The sequence below is a fragment of the Pezoporus wallicus genome, unplaced genomic scaffold (genome assembly GCF_028554395.1).
Source record: "Pezoporus wallicus isolate ANWC-B61680 ecotype Strahan unplaced genomic scaffold, APGP_CSIRO_Pwel_v1 contig_4264, whole genome shotgun sequence".
Classification (NCBI taxonomy): Eukaryota; Metazoa; Chordata; class Aves; order Psittaciformes; family Psittacidae; genus Pezoporus; species Pezoporus wallicus.
In genome coordinates this window covers 829,183-851,350 of record NW_026637102.1, presented here as the reverse complement: position 1 = coordinate 851,350, position 22,168 = coordinate 829,183, and the positions used below count along the sequence as shown (strand labels likewise).

Below are 22,168 nucleotides of genomic sequence, written 5' to 3'. Positions count from 1 at the left end.
CCTGCAGCAGAAAGCATCCTTGGCACACACTTTGGTGTGTTCTTGGGCCCATATATTACACCCTCAATGGGAGTTTTAAGAGGAGTTAGCAGCTAACCCACCACATAGCAAAGCTAAATCTAGTTTTATAGCACAGGCTTCAGAGAAGCATGGAGAGAGCTTGGTGCAACCTTGCAAATCCCGTTGCAAAACACCTGATCTGCTGCGGAAACTTCCCGAACAAAACCCAGCCGGCAACACGGCTGAACAGCTCAACACACACTGGGTGCTGAGCACACAAAAACCTGAATCACCCCTGGGGTTTTATTGGTGCTGAGCACTTCTCAATAAAAGGTGGTTCTCACTTCCTTCTTTTGGAGGAGAGAAAATGGGACAAGTCATAGTTTTGCAGACATTTCCTCTCCTGCTGAGGCTCAGAGTGAGTAAGTGGTGCCATTTAGGAGAGTCAGTTCCTTTTTGCAGGGGGTTGCTCTTCACATGTGACCTGGTTAGAAAGAAAACCCCACTATCAGACAGGATCAGTCTCCAAGATATGAGCATCGGGCAAAAGGGGCTTTATTTAGTTGATTCTAAATAGAGTTCCCTGCCTTGAATTGTGTGTTTGGAGTGGGGAGCTCAGATGGGGAGTTTTCTACATTTGTAGAAAGCAGGGAGACAGAGATTTTACCCAGCTGAGGGTCCTGCTGACCTTACCAAGATGCTAACAGGACCCGATGGCAGTTTTTTTCAGTGCAGGGTAGCTCCAAAGCCAATAGCAGTGGTACAAACATGCTTGCAGTCTGCATGTGATCTTATCTCACTCACCTTTTTGCTCTGTGCCAGACACTTAAAAAGCCAAATGAGAAAGCACAAGGCTTCCTGCTCATCTGGGAGAGCAGCAGACTGGACTTGCTGGCCATCTCCTGGATGGGGGTATGAGAGGCAGTTTGCCCATTTCTCTTCTTTCTAGATGTCCCCCTGGCTCAGCTGCTCTCACAACATCAAAGTGCATCTCTGTGTTGCAGGTTTGGAAAGTGTTTGCGATGATTAAAAATAAACTAACTTCTTTATTTCACCCTCAGTAGTTTTAGAGAAGAAGAATTGAAACAGGAACAGAAAATGCAGAGCAGGGTCATTTGAAGCTCTTGCACATGTTGTGTAAGGGGGCAAGGCAGCAAGGGAATGATGTGCGGAGGTCAGCCAGAAGCATGTTGGCTGTGAAGACTGAGTTTCCCACCAAGCTCCCACCCTGATCATGTCCTCTTGTTTTAAGCATATGTGCTGGGGGTGAAGAAAAGATCAACTGAAAATCTCTCTGGGGAGCTCAAATGATGGGATTTCCTGGGGCTGCAAAAGCCAGTTTGCCTACAGAGGACATCTAGGAAAGCAAACACAAGCAGCCATGGCCACAGATACTGGATAGAAACCGGCCAAGTATCAGTTCATTGTGGACAACAGCGACTCCTTCCTCGGGTCATTTTCTGAGCAGAGGGTGGCCTGAATAGCTGCCCATGGGAAAGTGCTGTTGTGCTGGACAGTGAATGCAGAGCTGCTGCCTCTTCTGAAGAGACATTGGCCTGCTGCCCCTGCAGCAAATAATTAGTTTCTTTAATGGACCCAGGCTCAGATGTTCTTAGTGAGCCAGGCCTAGCCTCCAGCAGATGATCCTGGTTTATAGATCCCCCTTTCCATGCTATTTCCTGGCCGTTACCTCCCCAGCCTTTGGGTCCTGTTTGGACAGCACTGCTGTTTGGGCTTGCTGCCCTGTTCTACTTCGTGGACAATTTGCTTTTTCTTTTTCACTGGGATTGCAGGCAGCACCTTCCTTCAAAAGATGGGGTACTGAGAATGCACATTGTGGTGTCAGGTCCATTGCTCCGGCCTGAAACACCCCGCTGGGGGAGGTCCGCCAGCAAGAGATTAAGAGAAGGGCTCCTGGTGGCAGCTGAGATGCCAAGAGAGGAACGGGCACTGCAGGGGAAAGGCAGATGTGGGGCAGGAGCTGGACGCTTCTTGTTTCACCCGAAAAAGAGGGGGGGAAGGAAGAAGGGAAAAAGCAGATGTGGTCTCTGGCCACGGTCACTTTCCCCCCTCCAGCTCGCAGGATCAGGAAGCGCGGCCTTCCCGCAAGCAGCGGAGCCGGTGGGAGGAACTCGCAAGCCAAAGCCGGCTGAGGCAGCACCCGCTCCCAGTAAGGGCTGCGGGTCGCAGACTGAGCGCCGGTTTGTGGAGGAACGTGCGAGAGGCCGGCGTGCTGCCGCCAGGTGTCGCCAGGAGCCCGCCGCGGGCAGCGAGCAGCGGCAGAGGCATCCCCTCCCTCGGGTCTGGAACGGGGATGGAGCGCCTCCCTTCAGTTGGCTTTTTGCGATCCGGGGCATGGTTGCCAGCAGCGGCAGAAAGGGTGCGAGACCCGCTTACAGTCACGCGGGAAGAGTCCTCCTGATAGGTGGGTTTGTGTTCACTTATCGAAAGATCATCCAAATGAGAGCTGAAAACGTTTCAACTGTTAGCTCTTCAGTGTGGTTAGGAAGGTAGCCTTGGCAGGGAGGATGAAAACACCCTGGTGAAGTCTGTCTGGGAAGGTCATCCAAAAGGAAAAGTCCGAGGGCAGGTGGCTTGGAAACTGAAAATGGCATCCAGCCCTTGGAATCAATATGGGATTTTCATACTGATGTCTTCCTCGTGCCAGCCCATAGTCAGTGAATGTCATTAGAGCTGTCATTAAAGCACTTTTCTTGAGAAGGTCAGGTATAGGTTATGGATAGGCACACTGCACTCAGCTGGAAATCTGGTCTCTCCTTCAGCTTGAGCAGAAAATTGCCTGCTTTTCCTTCAGGGCACAGGAAGCCTTAGTGTTCTGGGATGCATACACTCACACACACACTGCTCCCAGCTCTGAGTGATACATGTGCACCCTGGCACTGAGACGAACCTTCTCCCTCTTCAGAAGTACATCTTGGCTGGCCAGTTGAGGCACTGCACTACAACCAGTGCTGCATGTTTTAGTTCAGTGTGAGCATCCTAGTGGCTTTCAGTTCCCCATCCCTTTTGCCAGAGGAACTAGGGGCTAGAGGAGGCAGAGATCTTTTTCTGACATGGGCCCTGATTCCCTAGACCAGCTGATGTAGCCATAAGAGGTCCTTAGACCAGACCCATTAGGAGCAGTTCCCATAAGCAGCTGCCCACTATCCCTGGAGGAAATCCTGCCATTTGCAGGTGCCTGTGCTGTCCTGTCCCCTGAAACCACTGCACCCCAGTCCTTTTGGCTGCTGGAGGATATTGTTTTCTGGGCTATGTTTGCAAAGGCCTTCATGCAAAAGGAAATTGGGGTGTTTGTGTCTTTCCTTTTGCAGCTGGCTGATTGTCCCCTTGCCACGCACCATTGCGTCTCTGAGGAACATACCTAAAAGCAGCTCACCATGGCATGGGCACTTGGCCAGGAAAAGCAGAAGGAAGGCTACCAACAGGGTTCCAACTTTCTAGGGAAATAAATACAGACATAAAGAAATTAAAGGGGGGGGGGGGGAGGTGAGGGGGGAGAAATCCAAAATGAGTCCCTGCAGATTCAAACTTGAAATGAAGCCAGGGCACCTTCTCCATCTCATAACATCTGATAGCAGGCATCATTCCACTGTCTTTCATTTCCAAGGCACATCATGACCTCCTGGGAAATAAAATCTCATCTATAGGAAGCAGAAAAGCAGAGGAGAACCGAGTTTCTCTTGCACTGCAGCTGCCAGACTGTTTCTAAGTGCCCCATCAGCATGTCCTTCCTCTTGCCAGATGCCCCCAGACAGAAAATGAAGGGATGTGGGGACAGAATTTGGTAGCGTCTAACCCACAGGCAGATTTCTAGACAGACACTGCCCTGGCCTTAACAGAGCAAGGACCAGTGGAGGCTTTTTTAAATTGGAGCCTGACCCAGTCACCACCACATTATCAGCTTGGACTGGGTGGAAAATGAGCATCAGATGCCTTTGTTCCCCGAAAACCCAGAGCATCCTCGTTGCTATAGCAACACGTCCCCCTTTCCTTGCTCCTGATGTCATTCTGGGGACCGCTCCCCTCCCGCCTCCCGCGTGGCAGGCGTATGTGCATGTGTACATGCTCATGTTGCAACATGAGGAGCAAGGAGAACAGTCTCTGTTATTCCTGGGGGAAGAGGAGTGAGTGACAAAGGGAATGTGATCCCACAGCTAGTGAAGGGCAGAGGAAACACAACTCCTTGCCTCTCCCATTGCCTCTCAGCAATTTGTGGGGAGGAGGAGGCACTTTGTTCTTCCCTGTGCCAGCTTTACTTATTGATGAAGCAGGAAGGCGATCTCCATATGGAGCTGCCCATGCGTGTGCACAGGAGGCAGGGAGCAGACCCTGGGCTCAGGTGGTTGGGCTTCAGTCCAGGCTGGGCCCCACACCACAGCTGCATGGGGAAGGGACCCTGCTCTGCTCTTGCCACACCCCTGCTACCACTGCAAAAGCATCCTACAAAGGCAGTGACATCCCATTCTCCACCAGCCTCTCTTTGCCCTCATCTGAAAGTTATTTATATATTATGAATGTATTTCTCCAAGATTTCCTCTGCCCACAACATCTGAGGCAGAATTCCCTGTTTCAATTGAAATAACAAGTGAGGAGTTTAAAAATTCTTCACCATGCTTCAAACCCCCAAGAAACTCCTGCAGTGTGCAACCAGTCAGACTTATCCGCTGTTTGATATGATTAACCTGACAGCCTACACAGGCCTGACCTTGTAAGTCCTGAGTTTGACTCAATTAGGCAGAACTTGTGAGACACTCCACCACTGATGCTGCAGGAGCCAGCACTGTGACAGGGGTGTCCCAGAGTTAGCATGCCCGTCTGCGGCTGGGGGATGCTCACTTAAAGCAGAAAAGCAGGAGGTATGGACAGATGAACGCTGTACTGTAAACATCACACCCAGCCTTTCCTGCCTTTACACGAACTGTGCCACCAGCCCCACATGCCTCCAAGCAACACTAGGCAGGTCCACAACACCCCTGTGTTAATGTGTGTCTCTAAGTATATATGAATACACATGCACGTTTGCACACACACACTGTTGCTGCAAGCACTCTGTATGTAAACCCGTACATACTACCTTTGCTAATAGGAAGCCACTAATGAGCTATGCAGGTCATTGCACATGAATGCCAAGAAAACCTGCATTTTCTGCCTATGTCACATGCGCAGCAGAAAAACTATGCCAGGAATGTGAAAGAGGGCTGAAACTTTTTATGGAGACTACGTTTTCGGATCTCTCTCTGCCTGCAAAGCCAGATGTCTTTCAGCTCTTTGGTGTCTAATGTTACAGAGCTCAGAGGGAGCTGTGTGAATTTCTGCACATAAGCCAGAATAGGCATTTCTATATGATTTAAACCCTATGCCTGCCTTGCAGGGACAGTGACAGCTGGTGTCCCCCAAAGCTTCTTGCCTGCTCCCAGTAAGATGCTCCTGCTCCCTGCCCTTCCAGGGCACACAGGCTCCTGCTTACTGGTATGGCTCACCACAGTGTATGGCCATCCCATGGGGTAAACCCACCTGCAGCTCCTGTGTGGGGAGAAAACAGAGTTCAGGGATTTGGGAAGAAAGGTGCTGACCCTGGAGCCAGTTTCGGCTGAGGATAAGGAGAAGGAGCCCTCCAATGCCTGCAAGGTGGTCATGGCGAGAGGATGAAACCAGGCACGTAGTGGAAGGATGAGAGCTGGGACCAGGGAGGTTCAGAGCAGATACACGGAGTAACATTTTCCCCACGAGCACAGCCCGGCAGTCAGCAGGCTGTCTGGAGAGGATGCGCCGGCTCCATCCGTAGAGGTCTGCAGGATAAAGCCCTGACCACCCCGGTGTACCCCCTTTTTGGGCAGGAGGCTGTACAGGAACCTACGGCCCGAATCGCACCGAGGTGCCCGTGAAGGAGCTCGCCTTAGCCCTTGTGGGACGCTTTCGCGGAGTGTCTGTGCGCTCCCGGACCCCCATTTTCCCCGTCAGCGCCCAGGCGGCCCCTTCCAGCCTGGGGCGATTCCGGGGCTGGGGCCGGCAGCTCCCGGTTTCCAGCCCCGGCGTGTAGCGGAGGTGGCGGGCAGGCAGCGGGGAGGCTGGCCCGGGGACCCTGCCCAGCTCCGCCCCGGGACCCGCGTCCAGGCGCCGGGACCGCTCCCCCCGCCGCCGCCCCGGGAGGGAGGAAGGAAGGAAGGAAAGAGGGAGGGAAGAGGGGAGGGAGGATGACAGCGCCGTGAAGAAAAGCAGGGGACCCGCTGCCCTCCCTCCTCACGCGCGGCAGGACCAGGCGAGCTTTTCCCGCGGAGCGGCCGCCGCCGGGTAGGTGCAACGGGGGCCGGGAGCGATGAGGTTGGAGCCGGAGCCGGAGCCGGAGAGGGAGCGCAGCTGGGGGCCGGGAGCGATGGGCAGCGGGAGCCCCGGGAGCAGCGGGAGCCTCTGGCCGCCCGGGGGCGAGGGGGAGGATGGCGGCGGGGGTCGGGCCTTTCTCTCTCGGCGCGGAGGGGAGTTGCGGGAAGTTGGGCGTGCGAGGAGGAGCCACCGCCGCGGGTACCCCCGGGCAGGGGGAGCGGGGCCGGGCCCGGGGCGGCGGGGCGCAGGGAGGCCGGGGGCTCCGAGGCCGCATCCCTCCGCAGGGGCGGCCCCGGGCTCCGCCGGCTCCTTTGTGCTCCCTCCGGCCTCGGCCGCTCCTTTGTCTCGGTGCGGGGCCCCCGCCTCCCGCGCCCGCAGCGGGACAGCGCTGGAGATGCCTCCCCGCCGGCGGGGCGGCCGGATCCCAGCGCCTCGCCTTGTGAAAGTGCTCTCGGGACATGACCGCCCGAGCAGCTCGCCCCGTTGCTTTCTTTAGGGGAAAAAAAGATGAAAAAAACAATAAATGAAATAAGGGCGAGCGCTCGAGCTGCAGCGCTGAGCTTCCATCCGGAGCGGAGCACGTCTGGATCGAGAAAAGGAGACTTTCTCAGAGCTATCCCGGAGTTGCATCATCCGGCCTGTCAGCCTCTCCGAGGAGCACTGGAAAGTTGTCCTCACCCTTTCCCCTCCTGCCCGAGGGCTGCTGAGGCATCCTGGCCCTCGGCCGGCTCCGGTCACCAGGAACCAGCAGCTCTTCTGCAAGAGCTGGGGCACCGGTACACTGATGGCCCCAGGTGCCCAACGGGACTTGGCTGGTGTGGGGTTACCTCGCAGGGGAAAGGGCTGCCAGGGCAGAGTCCCCGCTTAGTGCCTGTGGGGCTTTTGGCCATCACTCCCAGCCACATTCGGGGGAGCTGCCCACACCCCCCTGCCTTTGAACTGCAGGACCTGAGCCCGGCTTCCATCCCCAGGCGAAAGTGTCTCCTTTTCCACAGTCAAGGATTTACAACACCATGCCAAGTCAGGGATCTAACTGCAACTTTCCCACATCTGCCATGTTGCTTCGGTGTTGGACTTGTCTTCACATTCCCGGTGTCCTTGTGCTACCAGGATCCAGGCATGGTCTGCATTTTCCCAAGGGTGGCAGGGGTTCAGTATTCCCCCAGCGAACACCTCTCACCACCAGTCCCTCCTGTAGATCCCTGAGGGTTACAGACGCCTGCCTTGGGGTGAAAGGGTGTGGAGCAGGGCACAGAGCACGCAGCATCCCTGGTTTTGAGGTGGGTTTGACAGAGGAGCTTCCAGGGTAGCGTGGAGCAGTGGGGAGAAGGAGCGTGAGGCAGTGGGAGGGTCCATGGGCTCTGCACCCCAGAGGAAGGGTCACTGAAGCAGGGACTGGCATCTGCGGTTCCCAGCGCGGCCAGGGGGTGATGGCATGCACAGTGGCCAGCATTGTGCCTCTAGCGCAGAGCAGTCCTCTTGCCTGTCTTGGTGGTCCGCTCTCAGGACCCCCTTGCTGCTTGGCAGGATGGTTGGCATGTTCAGTCACGCACCTTTGCTGCAAGGGGTGCTGCAAAGCCCACCCCACCCGTGTCTGTGGTTTCCAGCAAGGCTGTGGGTATTTCAGCTGGCTCAGCTGGTCCCACTGACTCCTGGTCCAGATGTGCTCCCAGAAGGCCAGTTCCTGCCTGGCAGTGCAGCATGGCACACCTGCAGATGTGTATGTTTTACCCCCATGTCCAGCACTGATGTGTCTGGAAGCCCCATTGCATTCATCAGAGGCTCAGGCAGCAGCAGCTTTCTTCACTGCTGGGTCAGGAGGAAACACCTCTCTTGGGACACTACCCAAGGTGAGGGAGAGCAAAGACTGGTCTGTGCTGGCCACAACGCCTGGGCTGGTCCTGTCACCAGCATTACTGTGCCTAACACCAGCCTTGAAATCCATTCTGGGCAGCGCTTTTTGGGACACAAGGAGCAAGGCCAACTCATCTGGGTCATCCCAGAGCTTAGCATGCCTCCTCAGGGAGATAATAAATAAATAGTGGACAAAAGACAACCTTGGGCACCTGGAGTTTGAGAGCACATGCAGTGAAAAACCAGCTAGGTGGTGCTCGTTTGTACCAGTACCCGCTGCTGCCGCTCCTGAGCATAACCTCCTGCCTGTGCCCTCACCTGCATGCTTCAGCTCCTGGGGGTGGCTTTGCCCTCCGTGCCCAGTACAGAGGAGAGCAGAGGACCAATCCAAGGCAGGTGGAAGGACTGAGAGGCAGAGCCGGGAAAGGAACGGGAAAGAGAAATGAGTGCGGCCCCTGCATTAACTTGTGGGACCAAACATACGGAGGAACAAACCCCTGGCTGTGTCACCAGCACGCTGGTCAAGGCAGGGGGGACAGCATCTGCCCTTTCTGTCTTCCCTGGGGGACATGGCCCCTGCTCATGCTGAGGTTTCTCTGTGCCATGGCAGGACAGGTTGGGGCTGCTGCAGGCACTGGAGCTCTGTCTCTGCCCAAGCCAGAAGGGCTTGGCATTTCCAACTTACTCCTCTGATGGACAGTTTCCTGACTTCAAGTTGATGAGGCTTGAGGCTATTCTAGCTCTTTATAAACATCATAGGAAGTGACTTCTTTTTTTCCTCACCTTTTTTTAGGTTGAATACACATAAACAAGAACTACCTGCCCAGGCAGCCACCTTAGCTGTGCCAGGGGGCAAACTGAAGCGGTGAGGTGCTTGTGCCATGCTTTGGAGAAGAGCCAGGGGCAGGATGAAAATTGCTGGGAGATGAAAGCAAAGTGGGAAAAGTCAGAGGTGCCTTTCCCAAGGCCAACCTCAGGAGGAAGTTGGGAGCGGAAGTAGTTGATAGAGTAAATACAGAAGGGTTTTTTTCCCCTCAGGTTGTAGACAAAGAGCAGCAGGGAGATCAGATGAGCCCCTTCACCTTATCTCTTTGTTATTCTGCCCATGTTTATCTGCCCCACACTGCTGCTGTAAATCTGATGAGCCAAAGCATTGCAGAGGGAATTACTCAGGGCAGCAGGGCTGGGTGTAGCAAGCTCAGCCGAAGGTCCCTGTGGACTCCTCTCTCCTGGGAGCCAGGCAGGATGCACAAGAGCAGATGCGGGGGCTGGATGGACAGAGGGATCTCAGGCAAAGAGGGAGCTTGTAGATGTTTCACTGCCATTCCTTGTCCGGAGCTCAGTTGTTGCCTGTTGAATCACTGGAGGAAAATGTGACTTCATCCAGTTGCACCTTCAGCTGGCTTCCCCCCACCAGCCCACAGACGTCTTTCCTTTCCTGGATCCCACCCGGTAGGTGTTGGGGCAGCTGCAGGAGGGAGACGAGAGAAAGAGCCCTAAGGCTTCATGAAAGACCTCTCCTTTCCCAAAACTGAGGTGAAAACCCCAGCTCCACTCTCCCAGGCAGGCAGTCCTGTGAAGCACTGCAGAAGGGCAACAAGAGCTTCCCTTCACTCCTTCCTCTCATAACAGGGCCTTGCCATCCTTGCCCTGGGGCTACGCTGCTCTTCTCACTAGTGGGAGTGTCCATCCAGTGTGCCAACTTGCTGCAGCAGACTTGAATGATATGGCATCTCCATTACTGAGTCCTTCCTTCTTGCTGTGGCAGGTTAACTTGCTAGTAGTGGCAGATATCTGCCCAAGCTTTGTTCCCAAACTTTGCACTGGGACAAAACCCCCCCCACCACCCAAAAGAAAAAGTCCCTTTGCTGGCTTTGACTCAGCTGGGAAATCCACAAAGCCTTTTATCATCTTGACAGTAGGAGCTGTAGCCATCTCCGCTGAAATGAGAAACATTTCCAGCCTGAGGGATAGGAAAAGACAGGGAGCGGCACCGGGGGAGTTCTTCTGCCTTCTGGGGCGCCTCAGTTTAGTGCTCGTGGAAATCATTCTACCTTGTTTAGAGATGTGCAGAGTAAGAGGAGAGCGCTGCCCTGCCGCTGCCTGCCATCACCGGAGGTGATGTGTGTCCGCTCGCCGGCCTGTCTGCTCTCCGTGCATCCCCTGGGAGTGGATGCTGGCGGTGCACCCCGGGGCGGTCAGCCCCATCCCTGGCGCTCTCCTTGCACCGCCCGGCCCTGCGGAGTCCCGGCAGGCGCCTGGAGGGGAGCACATGGGGCACACAGAGCCCCTCTGTTCCCACTCACAAAGGGACGCTTGTGGCCTGTTCACTGCCCTGGCCAGGCTGCGCCTCGTGGGCCCCAGTGAGGAAGAGCTTTAGGATGCCAAGCAGCTCCAACCAGCCTTGCTAGGTCACCCCATGTGTCCCCCAGCCCCATGGCTCAGCCCCACAAGGGCCCCCACGCCTGTCGCCGCCACTCTGCAGGTCCCAGGCAGGACGTTTGCAGCCAGCTGTTTATTTAATGAATTATGTCTGCCCCAGGCCTGGAATCAGGGTTTTGCCAGCACTGCTGGAAACGGCTCTCTGTGTCAGCCCCCTGAATAATTCCAGGTCTGTGGCTCATTTGTGGTCGGCTGGCTGGGGGCATTAAAGGGGGAAAACCCCAGGCTGGCTTTGCCAGGGGATTTTGTTTGAGCAAGTGGTTGATGCCATCCCCCTCTGCATGCGTGTTCTGGGCAGCAAGGGGATGGTCTCCGGCACTGTGGAGAGACGCAGACTGCTGCCACTGCTTCCCAGGATACAACGAACACAAAGTCCTTTGCAGCAGTGAAGGCAACAGTTCTGCCAGGCGCTGAGAGATGTGGCCACACACCAAGGACTTTGTGTATTTTATTTCTTCTCTCGGTTGCTCAAATGCTCCGACAAGTCCTGTCGTCACAGGGGCACTGAGCAGGACGGAGGAGGGCGGACTCGGGAGGCAGCGTGTCAAAAGGCACCTGTCTGGCCAGCGGCGTGTCCCCGTGGAGCTGTGTGCTGACAAACTAAACTAACAGGGTTGTTAAACACACACGTACGTGTGCAGGGGAACCTCAGTGCCTCTCACTGCAGGGAAAGGAGGGAGCTGAGGGAATGTTCAGGGAGGGCTGGGAGCTGTTGGCTGTCCAGGGCCTCTGTGTCCCACCAAGGCCTGGTCTGCTGGGTGTATGGGTGTGAGTGTCTATTTTTAGCCTCTTTTGCTGGGAAGGAGATGGCTCAAAGCCAGACCCTGGGAGCTGAGTGGTTTGCTCAAGCTGGGAAGCTCCTGATCCTCCCACAAGAGAGGGTTAGGGACAGGTTGAGCTGGGATGCTGCCCTGGCTGTGGGGCGCATCCCTCTCCTCCTGCTCATGCTCCCTCCTTCCCAGCGGGAGGGGCATACAGTGAGCAACACCAAAAAACGAAGACTTTGGCTGAGGAGGGTGCTGGGCGTGACACAATGCCTGGCAGGGCTTCCCTGATCCACACCCTGCAAAGGGCTGCGGGCACCGCGGCTCAGCCAGGGCATCTCTCCTCCAGCAAACCCCAGGGGCCTCCCATAGGATGGGGCTCTGTCAGGCTCCCCCGCCTTCACCCCTGAAAGCAGGGGCAGGATGGGCTGCCAGGGTCGTGCTGGCAGGAGCCAAACCAAAGCTAAATAGACTTTCCCTGAGTCACCGAAAGTCTGGCCAAGAAAGTGGGACGAGCAAACAACATCACCCACGTGGCCGGATGGATGCTGGGTGTGCGAACCAGCAACCAGCGAGCAGGCACTGGCAAGCCTTGCGTGTGTAGATCTGTACATGCAGCATGTGCTGGAGACCTGCCCTGGGGCTGTGAACGGCCCCCAGAATCTCCACCATGGCCCACTTGGGACGCTGGTTTAGTGCGTCTCGGAGAGGGTGCTGCCATCATGCTTTCCTTTTGGAAAAAGGCTGACTGTCGGCAGCAGCAGCAGCATTTCTGTCCCACCGCTGTTCCTGGAAAACCTCTGGGTTTCATTTTCATGGCTGAGCAGCCACCACTGCTGTGCTGCGGGAAGGCGGAAGCCGTGTGGCCCCATGCTGGGGGAGCCTGCAACCCTCCCCAAGCCTCTTTCCAGAGGCTGGGAGCCACGGTGCCCCATGGATCAGGAGGAGGAGCTGCCGCTCTGCCAGCAGCAGGCTTTTGGCTATCGGGGAGCAGGCAGCTGTTGGGGGGTGGGTACTGGGTTTCAGGGCTGGCAGGGGCAGCTGGTGGAGCCATGGGAAGGGGTCCCGTCAGGCAGATGTATTTTGGGAAGAAGGAGGAGGAGCAGCTGATGAGGCTTCAGGCAGCTGCTCCTCATGGATGGGATAGAGCAGCAGGGAGGAACTCCCCAGTTTTTACTGCTCTTGTCAAGACGTTGTTGGCTGTCCCTTATGGGAAGGGTCAGCTTTTGACCCCTGCCTGCTGCCCTCACAGAGCCACCACCATTCTGACCCTCCTTCTCCCCGCAGACAGGGCCGGCCCGCACAGGGCCAGCGGGGCAGAGGATGCCAGGCGGCTAGCCCAGGATACCTCCCTGGCAGGCGGGAGGGACCTGCGTGTGCTCCCCATGGAGCTCCGACGCACTCTGCCCCAGGATTTCCGGGAGCTGCTGCACTGCTTGAAGATGAGAAGCAAGTATGCGGTCCTGCTGGTCTTCGTAGTTGGCCTCGTCATCATTGAGAAGGAGAACAACTTCATCTCCAGGTAGGGAGTGGGTACCTCAGCATCCCATGCTTTCAGCCTTTTCTCTCCCTGACATCCCAAGCTCCTGTGCTGCGGGAGCCCCCTGAAGCCCTCTGCCAGGGCATGGGGGTGTTCCTGCTGTCCTCCAGGCTGTACTGGCTCTCCCCGCAGGGTGTCAGACAAGCTGAAGCAGTCCCCGCAGGCACTGGCAGAGGCCAACGGGACGGAGGCCAGCCCGGCACCAGCTGAGAACGGCTCACTGGCATCCCTGCAAGAGCTGGACGCCGCCTTCTCCCAGCTGAGGTCCCGCCTGCGCAACGTCACCTTGCAGCTGTCCGGAGACGGGGACCCCACGCCACGGCGGCACGTCCTGCTCATGGCCACCACCCGCACCGGATCCTCCTTCGTGGGGGAGTTCTTCAACCAGCAGGGCAGCATCTTCTACCTCTTCGAGCCCCTCTGGCACATTGAGAGGACAGTGACTTTCGAGCCGGGGGGAGCCAACGCAGTGGGCTCAGCCTTGGTCTACCGGGATGTCCTGAAGCAGCTCCTCCTCTGTGACCTCTACATCTTGGAGAGCTTCATCTCGCCGGCACCCGAGGGCCACCTGACACCCTTCATGTTCCGGCGGGGCTCAAGCCGCTCGCTCTGCGAGGAGCCCGTCTGCACACCCAGCGCCAAGAAGGTTTTTGAGAAGTACCACTGCAAGAACCGCCGCTGCGGCCCCCTCAACATCACCCTGGCCACTGAGGCATGCCGGCGCAAGCAGCACATAGCTCTGAAGACGGTGCGCATCCGGCAGCTGGAGTTCCTGCAGCCGCTGGTGGAGGACCCCCGGCTGGATGTGCGCATCATCCAGCTGGTGCGGGACCCCCGGGCCGTCCTGGCCTCCCGCATGGTGGCCTTCTCTGGCAAATACGAGACCTGGAAGAAGTGGGCATCCGAAGGGGAGGCTCCCCTCCGTGAGGAGGAGGTGCAGCGGCTGCGGGGCAACTGTGAGAGCATCCGTCTGTCAGCTGAGCTGGGGCTGCGGCGGCCGGGCTGGCTGCGGGGCCGCTACATGCTGGTTCGCTATGAGGACGTGGCGCGGGCGCCCTTGCAGAAGGCAGAGGAGATGTATCGCTTCGCTGGGCTGCCCCTCACCCCACAGGTGGAGGAGTGGATCGGCAAAAACACGCAGGCTCCCCGTGACGGCAGCGGCGTCTACTCCACCCGCAAGAACTCCTCTGAGCAGTTTGAGAAGTGGCGGTTCAGCATCCCCTTCAAGCTGGCGCAGGTGGTGCAGGACGCCTGCGCCCCGGCCATGCGCCTCTTTGGCTACAAGCTGGCCAGCAGCCCTGCCGCACTGGCTAACCGCTCCTTCAGCCTGCTGGAGGAGGCACAGCCCTCCTGGGTCACATAACAGCAGGCGGGGATGGCAGCGGGGGGGAATGAGGGGCTGTGGCCGGCCTGGAGGAGACCCAGGTGTCCCTGCTCCTGGAGCTGCTGTTGGATGGAGACGGGCAGCCCCAGGAGCTGAAGCGTCCTGGCAGAGCCGACCCCGGGGTCCTGCAGAGCCTGAATTACACAATTCCTCCAGGAACGGGGAAATTGCAAAGGTGGCACCAGGGTCCCCTCCCCGGCTCAGGGGCTGAACCGAGGAAGAGGAGGGTGAGGGGGAGCAGAGGGCAACAGGACCAAGCACTCTCCCATTGCCACCACCCCGGCTAGGACGAGACCCCTGTGGTGCCAGCAAGGACCCAGACCCCAGTGGCCTTACTGGTTTAGTGCCTTCATACACCAGCACAGACTGGGAACTGCCCCAGAGGCATGCTGGGGCAGGAGTCGCACATGGAGCCCCGGCTGGCACTTGGGCTGCAGTGAACTGCGATGACTTTGTGGTTTGGTGCTCTTCAAAGTTGGTTTGAGGGGTTTGGGGTTTGCTTTTTATCCGTTTTTCCCTGTGTATTTGCATAGCAGGGTCACCAGGTGAATTTATTTATTTATTATGTGAAGAAGAGGGGGAGGCAGGTCAACGAGCTAAGCCCAAAAACCAGAGCAGCACAACGTACCTCACAGAAACGGAGAGACACCCACAGCTGAGATGGTGGAGGTCAGATCTTGGCCGGAGTCCACTATGACCTGCTGCATGATCCCATGACAGCCGCCAGGGACCAGCGGACTAGAACCCCCCATATTCCCAGTGGAATGTGGCCATCCCGGTGCGGGAGCAACTGTGAACCCTGGCACCTGCTGGAAGAGGGTTGGACTTATTTAATTAAAAACAAAAATACAACAGCACGGAGTCCAAAGCATCTCCTGTCTCCTTGGTGTTTGTGTGTGACCTGGGAAGAGCCCCACAAATACCTGTCAGCAGCACCGGTGTGTGTGTACTGATGATATAAAGGCGTGGGGAGTTTCAGGATGTTTGCCACCTGCAGATGTTCACCCAGCAAGAGCCTGGCACTGAGCTGCCCCCTCCTATTCCCATTTAATGAATGAAAATGACTATTTTTACCCCAATTTGCAGCACATCCTTTTACTCTCCCTGTATTTTGGGTCCCAGCAGCTACCCATGGGAGAAGACAGGCATTTCGTCGGAAGGCAGCAGTTGTCTCCATGAGCTGGGGGAGCCCTGAGGGGTCACCACTAGCCCCCAGGCATGGCCAGCAGCCACACATCACCTCCTCCCAGCCAGAGCTGTTAGCCAAAGGCAAAACTAAATCAGTAGAGCCAGCGGCTGGCCACAGCTGCGCTGTGTGTGCTGGCCGGGAGGCATCTGCTGCCGCTGCAGCGATGAGCAGTGCCGGGGCCGAGCTCACACAAGCTGCATTTTTGACCCAAGAGTGAGAACAGAGGCAGCATTGAGGAGTGCGGGGCCGGCAAGCAGGGAGCAGCCATGCCGGAGCCCCGAGCGGCCGCCCGCAATGAGCCTGCTGCGGAGGTTTGCGAGCGCAGCCGCCTCGCACGCCAGGGATCATCTGGCCTCAAGGTGCGAGCCCAGGGTGCCCAAGACCGTCCGGCTGCAGAGAGCGCGCAGAAGTGGGGCTTCCTTTGCACTGAGCAGCACGGGCGATGCCCTCGCCCTTTGCAGGCAATGGAGAGCCATCACTCCGTCCTCGTCTCGCACGCAGCTCTCGGCATCACAAGCAGCCCTGGGTTAGAAGAGTGAATTGGGTTTTGTTTGGAGGCTTCCTGCTGGGAAAGCTGCAGGGTCGCCGAGGTCGGATGGATACTCCACAGCTGCGTGCTGGAAAAAGGCCGCAGAGCTTGGCCAGCATGAGGGGGAACATGCTGGACCCAGGGCAATGATTACAGGCAAACACCTCTCCTGTGTTTCTGTAGAAGTACCCATGGGGTTGGCTTTTGCAGAGCAAATAAAGTTTTAACTGTTGCTTTGCAAATCAGCATGAGGGGTAAGTAGCTGCTCTGCTGCCAGAGCAGGAAGGGGTTGTCAGAAGGGTGCCCAGCATCCCCTTCGCATCTGACCGTGCATGGAGGAGCCTTGGGGCTTGGTCAGAGCAAGAAAAAACAAAGGGACATACAAAGAAAGAGGTGAAGGAAGAGGGAACTGGGCTGAGCTGAGGCCAGAGGGGATAGTGACAACTGCCCTTTCTCACCTGCACTGCCTGCACTGCCCCAGCCCCGGCTGGCTCCAGCCTGTCATTCCTAGCCAAGTATGAGCATTTCTTCCTGGACGCCCTCCAGCTTCCCATCAGAAACATCACAGGGCAGAAAGGAAACGCGCCCCCAACCCATGCAGATTTCCACAGGGGCTAATTGCTCCCATTAAACCCACACAGCCGTGACCCCCGTGCAATGACAGACACACTGGGAAGCCATGAGGAACATGCAGGTCCTTTAGACACTAAAGCAGATGAATTCTGATGCTGACTGGGGGACTTTTGTCCCCCCTGTTCACTCTGCTTTGGCCACTTCCAAACCTTGCGTTGCTCCTTCCCTATAGGAGGAAAGGCATGGATCTAGGATGAAAAACATGCTTTGGGAAAGCCCCAGCAAGAAGCAATGCCTTAGAGCAAGGACATACCTGCACTCAAGTGGACCACACAGGAAACCCATAGCAGAGAACAGAGGCATCCTCACTCCTCCTTTATGCACACCAAAGGCAAAAAAACCCATCCCCTTTTCAAGGGATCCAAGCCTTCAGAAATAAAACCACTGCCTTAACACAGACAAAGAAACAAAAAAAAAAAAAACCCCACCCCTTGCTTCCCTAACACAGGGCTCTTCTATAACCTGCCCTGCATGGGTGAGTGACTGCAGCTGTGCTGCCTCTGGGCTCACCCACTCAGCCTCAGCTGTACTGGGGGGAAATTTTGGCTTGTGATGCTCACTGTCACCAGAGAGACATTTGTTGCAAATAGCTCAGAGCAGTGAGGGGACACGTGCCCTGTGGGACAGAGCTGAAGCCTGCTTCTCCTTAGGGTTATTGCAGGTAACACAAGATGATGTAGCACCACTGAAAGCTTTAATAAATTATGTATGTGCTGCTCCCCTCTAAATAGCATCTTTTTGGTTAGTGCTTCCCTCCGCTGGTCTAATCCAGACTTGACTTTGGACAGCAGGTACACCCTGCTGTTTCTTTGCCTCCTTCTCGGACACACTCAGGGCTCACTGGGGCCGTGCTGGCATGGATGGCCTTGCTGGCATGGATGGCCTTGCTGTGGAGAAGCAGTTCTTGCTTGAATCAGAAGATGCTGCTGCCCACCAAGTAAGAGAGCACATTGAGGTAAGCAGGTCTGAAATACCACCTTAAATGCTGTGCAGTTTAATGCATGGCACAGGCAGCAAACTGCTACCAGCAGCTGGCACAGCGGATGTCTGCTGGGCCATGAAGCCAAGCCACAGGGCAGGCCCACTGAAATGCATAAAAAAAGCCTTTTCACAGCTTCGGACAAGGTTTGTCCCGAACATCAGATGTTGAGGCTGCTCTGCCAGCCATCCTGACCCCTGTCCCGTTCTCCTGTCCCACTTGCTGTAGCTCCATTTAATGGGATCAGAAAGCTAATCCCCTGTGTCCCCTCACAGCTCTATCAGATGGGATTTCTGCACCAGAGCTGGAGGGAAACCCATCATCCAAGCAGCTGTGTGCCCTCACCCAGCCCCGCTGGGACAGATCTGCCCTTGCCCTTCACTACGTTGTGGGCCTTAGTATGGTTCCCGCATGGAGCATGGCTATGGCTTCACTGCCTGGGTCGGCAGTGGGACCCATGGGTCAGTGAGGAACCGGGGGCCACAGCAGACATGGACATTTCAGCATTTAAATACAGCCTTGTTTTCTGTTGCATTTTTTTTAAGAGACTGCATGCCTGACCAGACCACATTTCTTGGTCTGCATCCCATATTTATCCTGTAATTACACCTTTGGACAAAGGCTGCCTGTCTGTGAGACTCATTTTTTTTTAAGGACACAGTTTTATTATATGCTGTGCTTTCACTGTAATGAAATACTGGGGGGAAGGAGGAGAGGAAAGAGAAAGCTCCCCACAATTTGGGAGTCAAAGCTGTTCTTTCTCAAAATCTGCCCCAAGACCAAAGCCGCTTGCCCAAGCCCTCTCCTCTTCTCAAGGAAAACCCAGCTGCTGACCTCCTTTCTACTCCACCTCTACCACCCTACAAGGATTAATGCCACAAAACTCCTCTTCGTGTTGTTCCTTAAGAGAAAGGTGCCACCTCCTCTGCCACAGGAACAGAGCCTTGCCAGAAAGGTCTTTGCAATCCTTATAGCCAGCCGGCTAAGCTGGGTAAAGCTGATTAAGCTCCCTGTTGCACCTGCCTGGATCACAGCACAAGGGACAAATTCCCACAAAGCGGTACTTCTGTGCTTGGCTCTGGCGGGGTAGGGAAAATTTGTACTGCATGCAGACCAAAAGTGGCTGCTGGGGCTGCTGCAGCAGTGGTTTGGTGAAGGTGAAGGAAAGCCCTGGCTCTGTCCTTGCTCAACCTTGCCACACTTTGGTTCTCTGAAACCTGCATGGGGGTGAGCCTCTCGAGAGCCTTCCTTTGTAGGTGCCTGATGAAAGGGGAGATGAAGCCTGCCACCAGAGCATGTTGAGCCCATTTCAATCCCAGGAACACAAGAATAGCACAGTGCACGGCCACAGGACAGGGTGGATGTCTGCTATCAGCACCCCATGGCTCTTCTTTCGGATACAAAGATCAGCAGAGACCATTGCATTTCACCTTTAGAGTTTTCCTGAATCCCTTTTCCATGTGGGATCTGCTACCAGTTTATGGGCTGGCACGTACAGAGGCCTGCCTGTAAACACAAGTGACTGGCTGGTCCAGCCTGGCCAAAATTAGGTGACTTTGGTGGTGTGGTTTATGGGAAGCGGCCAGCAGCTGGTCTTCTCAAGCTGGTGTCACTCAAAAACTGGAAATGAAAAATGAGGTTGGTTGTGGGAGAACATACAAAATAGGACCTAGTTCATTTTTGCTAAATTTTATTTACAAGGTACAAAATAGTCAGTGTTGATGTTTAAACACAGCCAGGAACTGGTCTGCATTGGTTTTTCCTGGCAATTCTTTGCCCTGGACTGACCTGATTCCACCCTGGCTGGGCAGAGGCCCCTGAGGCATGTGGGGATCACCAGGGACAAATGGGTAGCCCTGGAGCAGGTGCCAAGGATGGGTGCCAAGGTTTGTCCAGTGAAGAGCAATCCCATACCTCACCCCTGGAAAGACACAAAACCTCCTTTCCCTGAAGTGCAGCCTGGAGCCACACAGCTGGAGGGCTGCAGTGATGCTGCTGCCGCTGGGGCTGTCACAGGACGCTGTGCAGGCACCGTCTGCAGGCAGAGCAAAGGGAATGTGGTGCAGAAGGCTGCTGATACAGAAGAGAAGGAGCACGCTTGTTCTTTGGTTTTGCAGAGATAGCTGCTAGCCAGACACACAATAACAGTCTCGTTGGGAGCAATTACTCTGCAGCAAGTTTGATGATATTAATTGTTAAGTCCTGAATCATCTCTTTACTTTGTGTTTGCAAGGGACATTTTTTTCTCCTGCACTGGGGCCAGGAAAAGCTGCGGCTGGGACAAGTCTCCTTTAGTTTTATAACACAGGCATTGTCAGTGGCAGGACAGATCCCTTCAGCAGCTCAGACTTGGCCAGGAAGAATACAGCCTTCAGGCTGGGCCAGGAGGCAGAGCAACTCCAGAGGAGAGTGCAGGGAGGGATCTTAATGCTCTGCCAGTCTGTGAGGGCTGCTGCAAACTTACAAGAGGCTAAACTCACCCTGGTGCTCGTGGTGGGCAGTGTAAGGAGGCACAGGCTTACAGGGGGGTCAGACAAGCACAGATCAGGGGGCACTGCAGCATCCTAAGGTCTTCCCTTATAGTACCATTGTACCCAACATCCTAATGTCTTCCCTTATAGTACCACTGTACCCAACATCCTAATGTCTTCCCATGCAGTACCATTGTACCCAACTTCTGATGAATCACACTTGGAGGGATGTCTATTAACTCTGGCTGATGTTGGATTAAACCTGGTGAGGGAAGGTTGCAGAGACAGTCTCAGTCTCAGAGCTGGAGAAGGGGACAGGAGCATTCCACAGAGACCCTTCCCTGTATCTTTTTCTTCCGAAGGTGGGGGCTGTGATGAAAAGGCCAGGGAGAAGGCCTGGGAGAAGACAGGGCAGGCAGATTGCTGCACCCAGCCTCCCCACGTGCCTCTGCTGTGCAGATCACCAGCAGAAGACAAAACACTCTCTGAAGCTGACGAGCTTTTATTGCAGCTGGTCTGCTCGCAGCCCACTGGAGAAACAACACATCTGCCAATGCTGAGCACGCACCTGCATGCAGAAAGCTCCCTCCAACCACAGTTTTGAGCAGAGTCTCTTCCTGTTTCCCTGGAGGTGGATGCAAGGTTCTCACAAAGGCTCCTTTTACCCCTTGTGTTTGCTTTGGGCACTCTTCTGGCCACTGACTTTGTCTTGCTCATTGCTGCATCTCCAACTTGCCAGCTCAGAGGTTTTTTACCCTGTTTTCGAAAGGTGAGCCTAATCTTGTGTTGTATGGCCATATTCACCCAATGGCAGCCCTCATTGCCTAGAGGCAATGTTGTAGGGGGCTGTCCTAGCCAGCGATTTTGTCTCAATTTGAAGGCAAGCAGAGGACAACCAAGCCACCGCATGCATGGAACACTTTGCCTTTGTCTTGAAGGCAGGATGAAGACATTTGCCTTGTGAAGTGCAGAGGTCACGAACAGGACGTTTTTCTTTGTGCCAGGTCTCGTACAAATATCCCTGAAGGGGGACAGCACCACATGATAGAGGAAAATAGGAGAGTACTCTTGGATTAACTGATTTCTCCCAGCAGTGGGTATGTGCTGTAAAATATATGCAAATGCCTGGCATGAAAAGCAAAAAACTTCCTCTGTAAAAGACAGAGCTGGACACAAAGGTGCAGGGGAAGGGGGAGAGGACAGGAGCACATGGGAAGGGTGATTCATCCTCAGCCTGCCCATCTTCTAGGACCGGGTCTTTGATCCAGCTGAGCTCCAGTGGGATGAAATGCCAGGGGAATTATGCAGGTAAAGACAATCCTGCCAGGAAGGGAATGGGTTCCCACACACTGGGTGTGAAGCAAGCCTGTCCTTGTAATTTGAGGGAAGAGCTTAAATCAGGATTTGATTGCGGAGTTCATCTCTTCAGAAATGGAAGCAGGTTTGAGGGTTTTACAATTTTTGCACTGAATTATCCTTTCCCAAAGGTAGCCATCGCCAGGCCATGCCAGCAGCCCCCTCAGATCAGTACCCATGCAGGTACCAGGAGAGATGACAGGCAACAGACCCGAAGCACTGTTACCCTGGGGATACTTCCTGGCTTCTGGACATTCAGAACTCCTAGATTCCTGGCCAGAATGGGTGTCTCTGTGTGTGGGCACTTGGATCAACCAGAAATATTTTCCTCCAGTGAAAATGTTGGCATCCTCCAGCCAAGTCCTGTGTAACAAAATGCACAAACCTGCCCTTATGAGGCCTCCACTCCTGGCTTTATTGTCGGCTGTTCATCCCTCCTCTCTCAGCTCTCTTCCAGACTGAAGAGGGTGCAGGCACACCCCTTGCTTTCACCCTCTTTGTCACCCTTCTTCCCCAGTCCCCCATCCCTTCCTGTGACGAAGGGAGCGCGTCCGCTGCCGCGCGCGGGACGGACACCGCATCCCATGCCCCCACGGCCGAGCTGGCTGCTCCCTCTGGCGGCGATCCTGGGTCCAGGCCCTGCCTTGCATGGAAAAGATGCAAATTCCTTCGTCATCTCCCACTC

General features: G+C 55.5%; 1 protein-coding gene across 1 annotated transcript; it reads left to right on the top strand.

Moving 5' to 3' along the window:
- Positions 1-6,193: 6,193 nt before the first annotated feature.
- CHST3 (carbohydrate sulfotransferase 3) lies at positions 6,194-14,326 on the top strand. Its single transcript, XM_057403302.1, has 3 exons — positions 6,194-6,316; positions 12,694-12,924; positions 13,075-14,326. The coding sequence occupies exons 2-3, from the start codon at positions 12,788-12,790 to the stop codon at positions 14,303-14,305; spliced, it is 1,368 nt and encodes a 455-aa protein (XP_057259285.1). The 5' UTR covers positions 6,194-6,316; positions 12,694-12,787; the 3' UTR covers positions 14,306-14,326.
- Positions 14,327-22,168: the final 7,842 nt, after the last annotated feature.

What these genes read in the sequence shown, in the direction of transcription:
- CHST3 (XM_057403302.1), top strand. Translation starts at nt 12,788, where the DNA reads ATGGAGCTCCGACGCACTCTGCCCCAGGATTTCCGGGAGCTGCTGCAC. An exon ending in GAGAACAACTTCATCTCCAG is followed by an intron (nt 12,925 to 13,074) that starts GTAGGGAGTGGG and finishes CTCTCCCCGCAG; the next exon opens with GGTGTCAGACAAGCTGAAGC.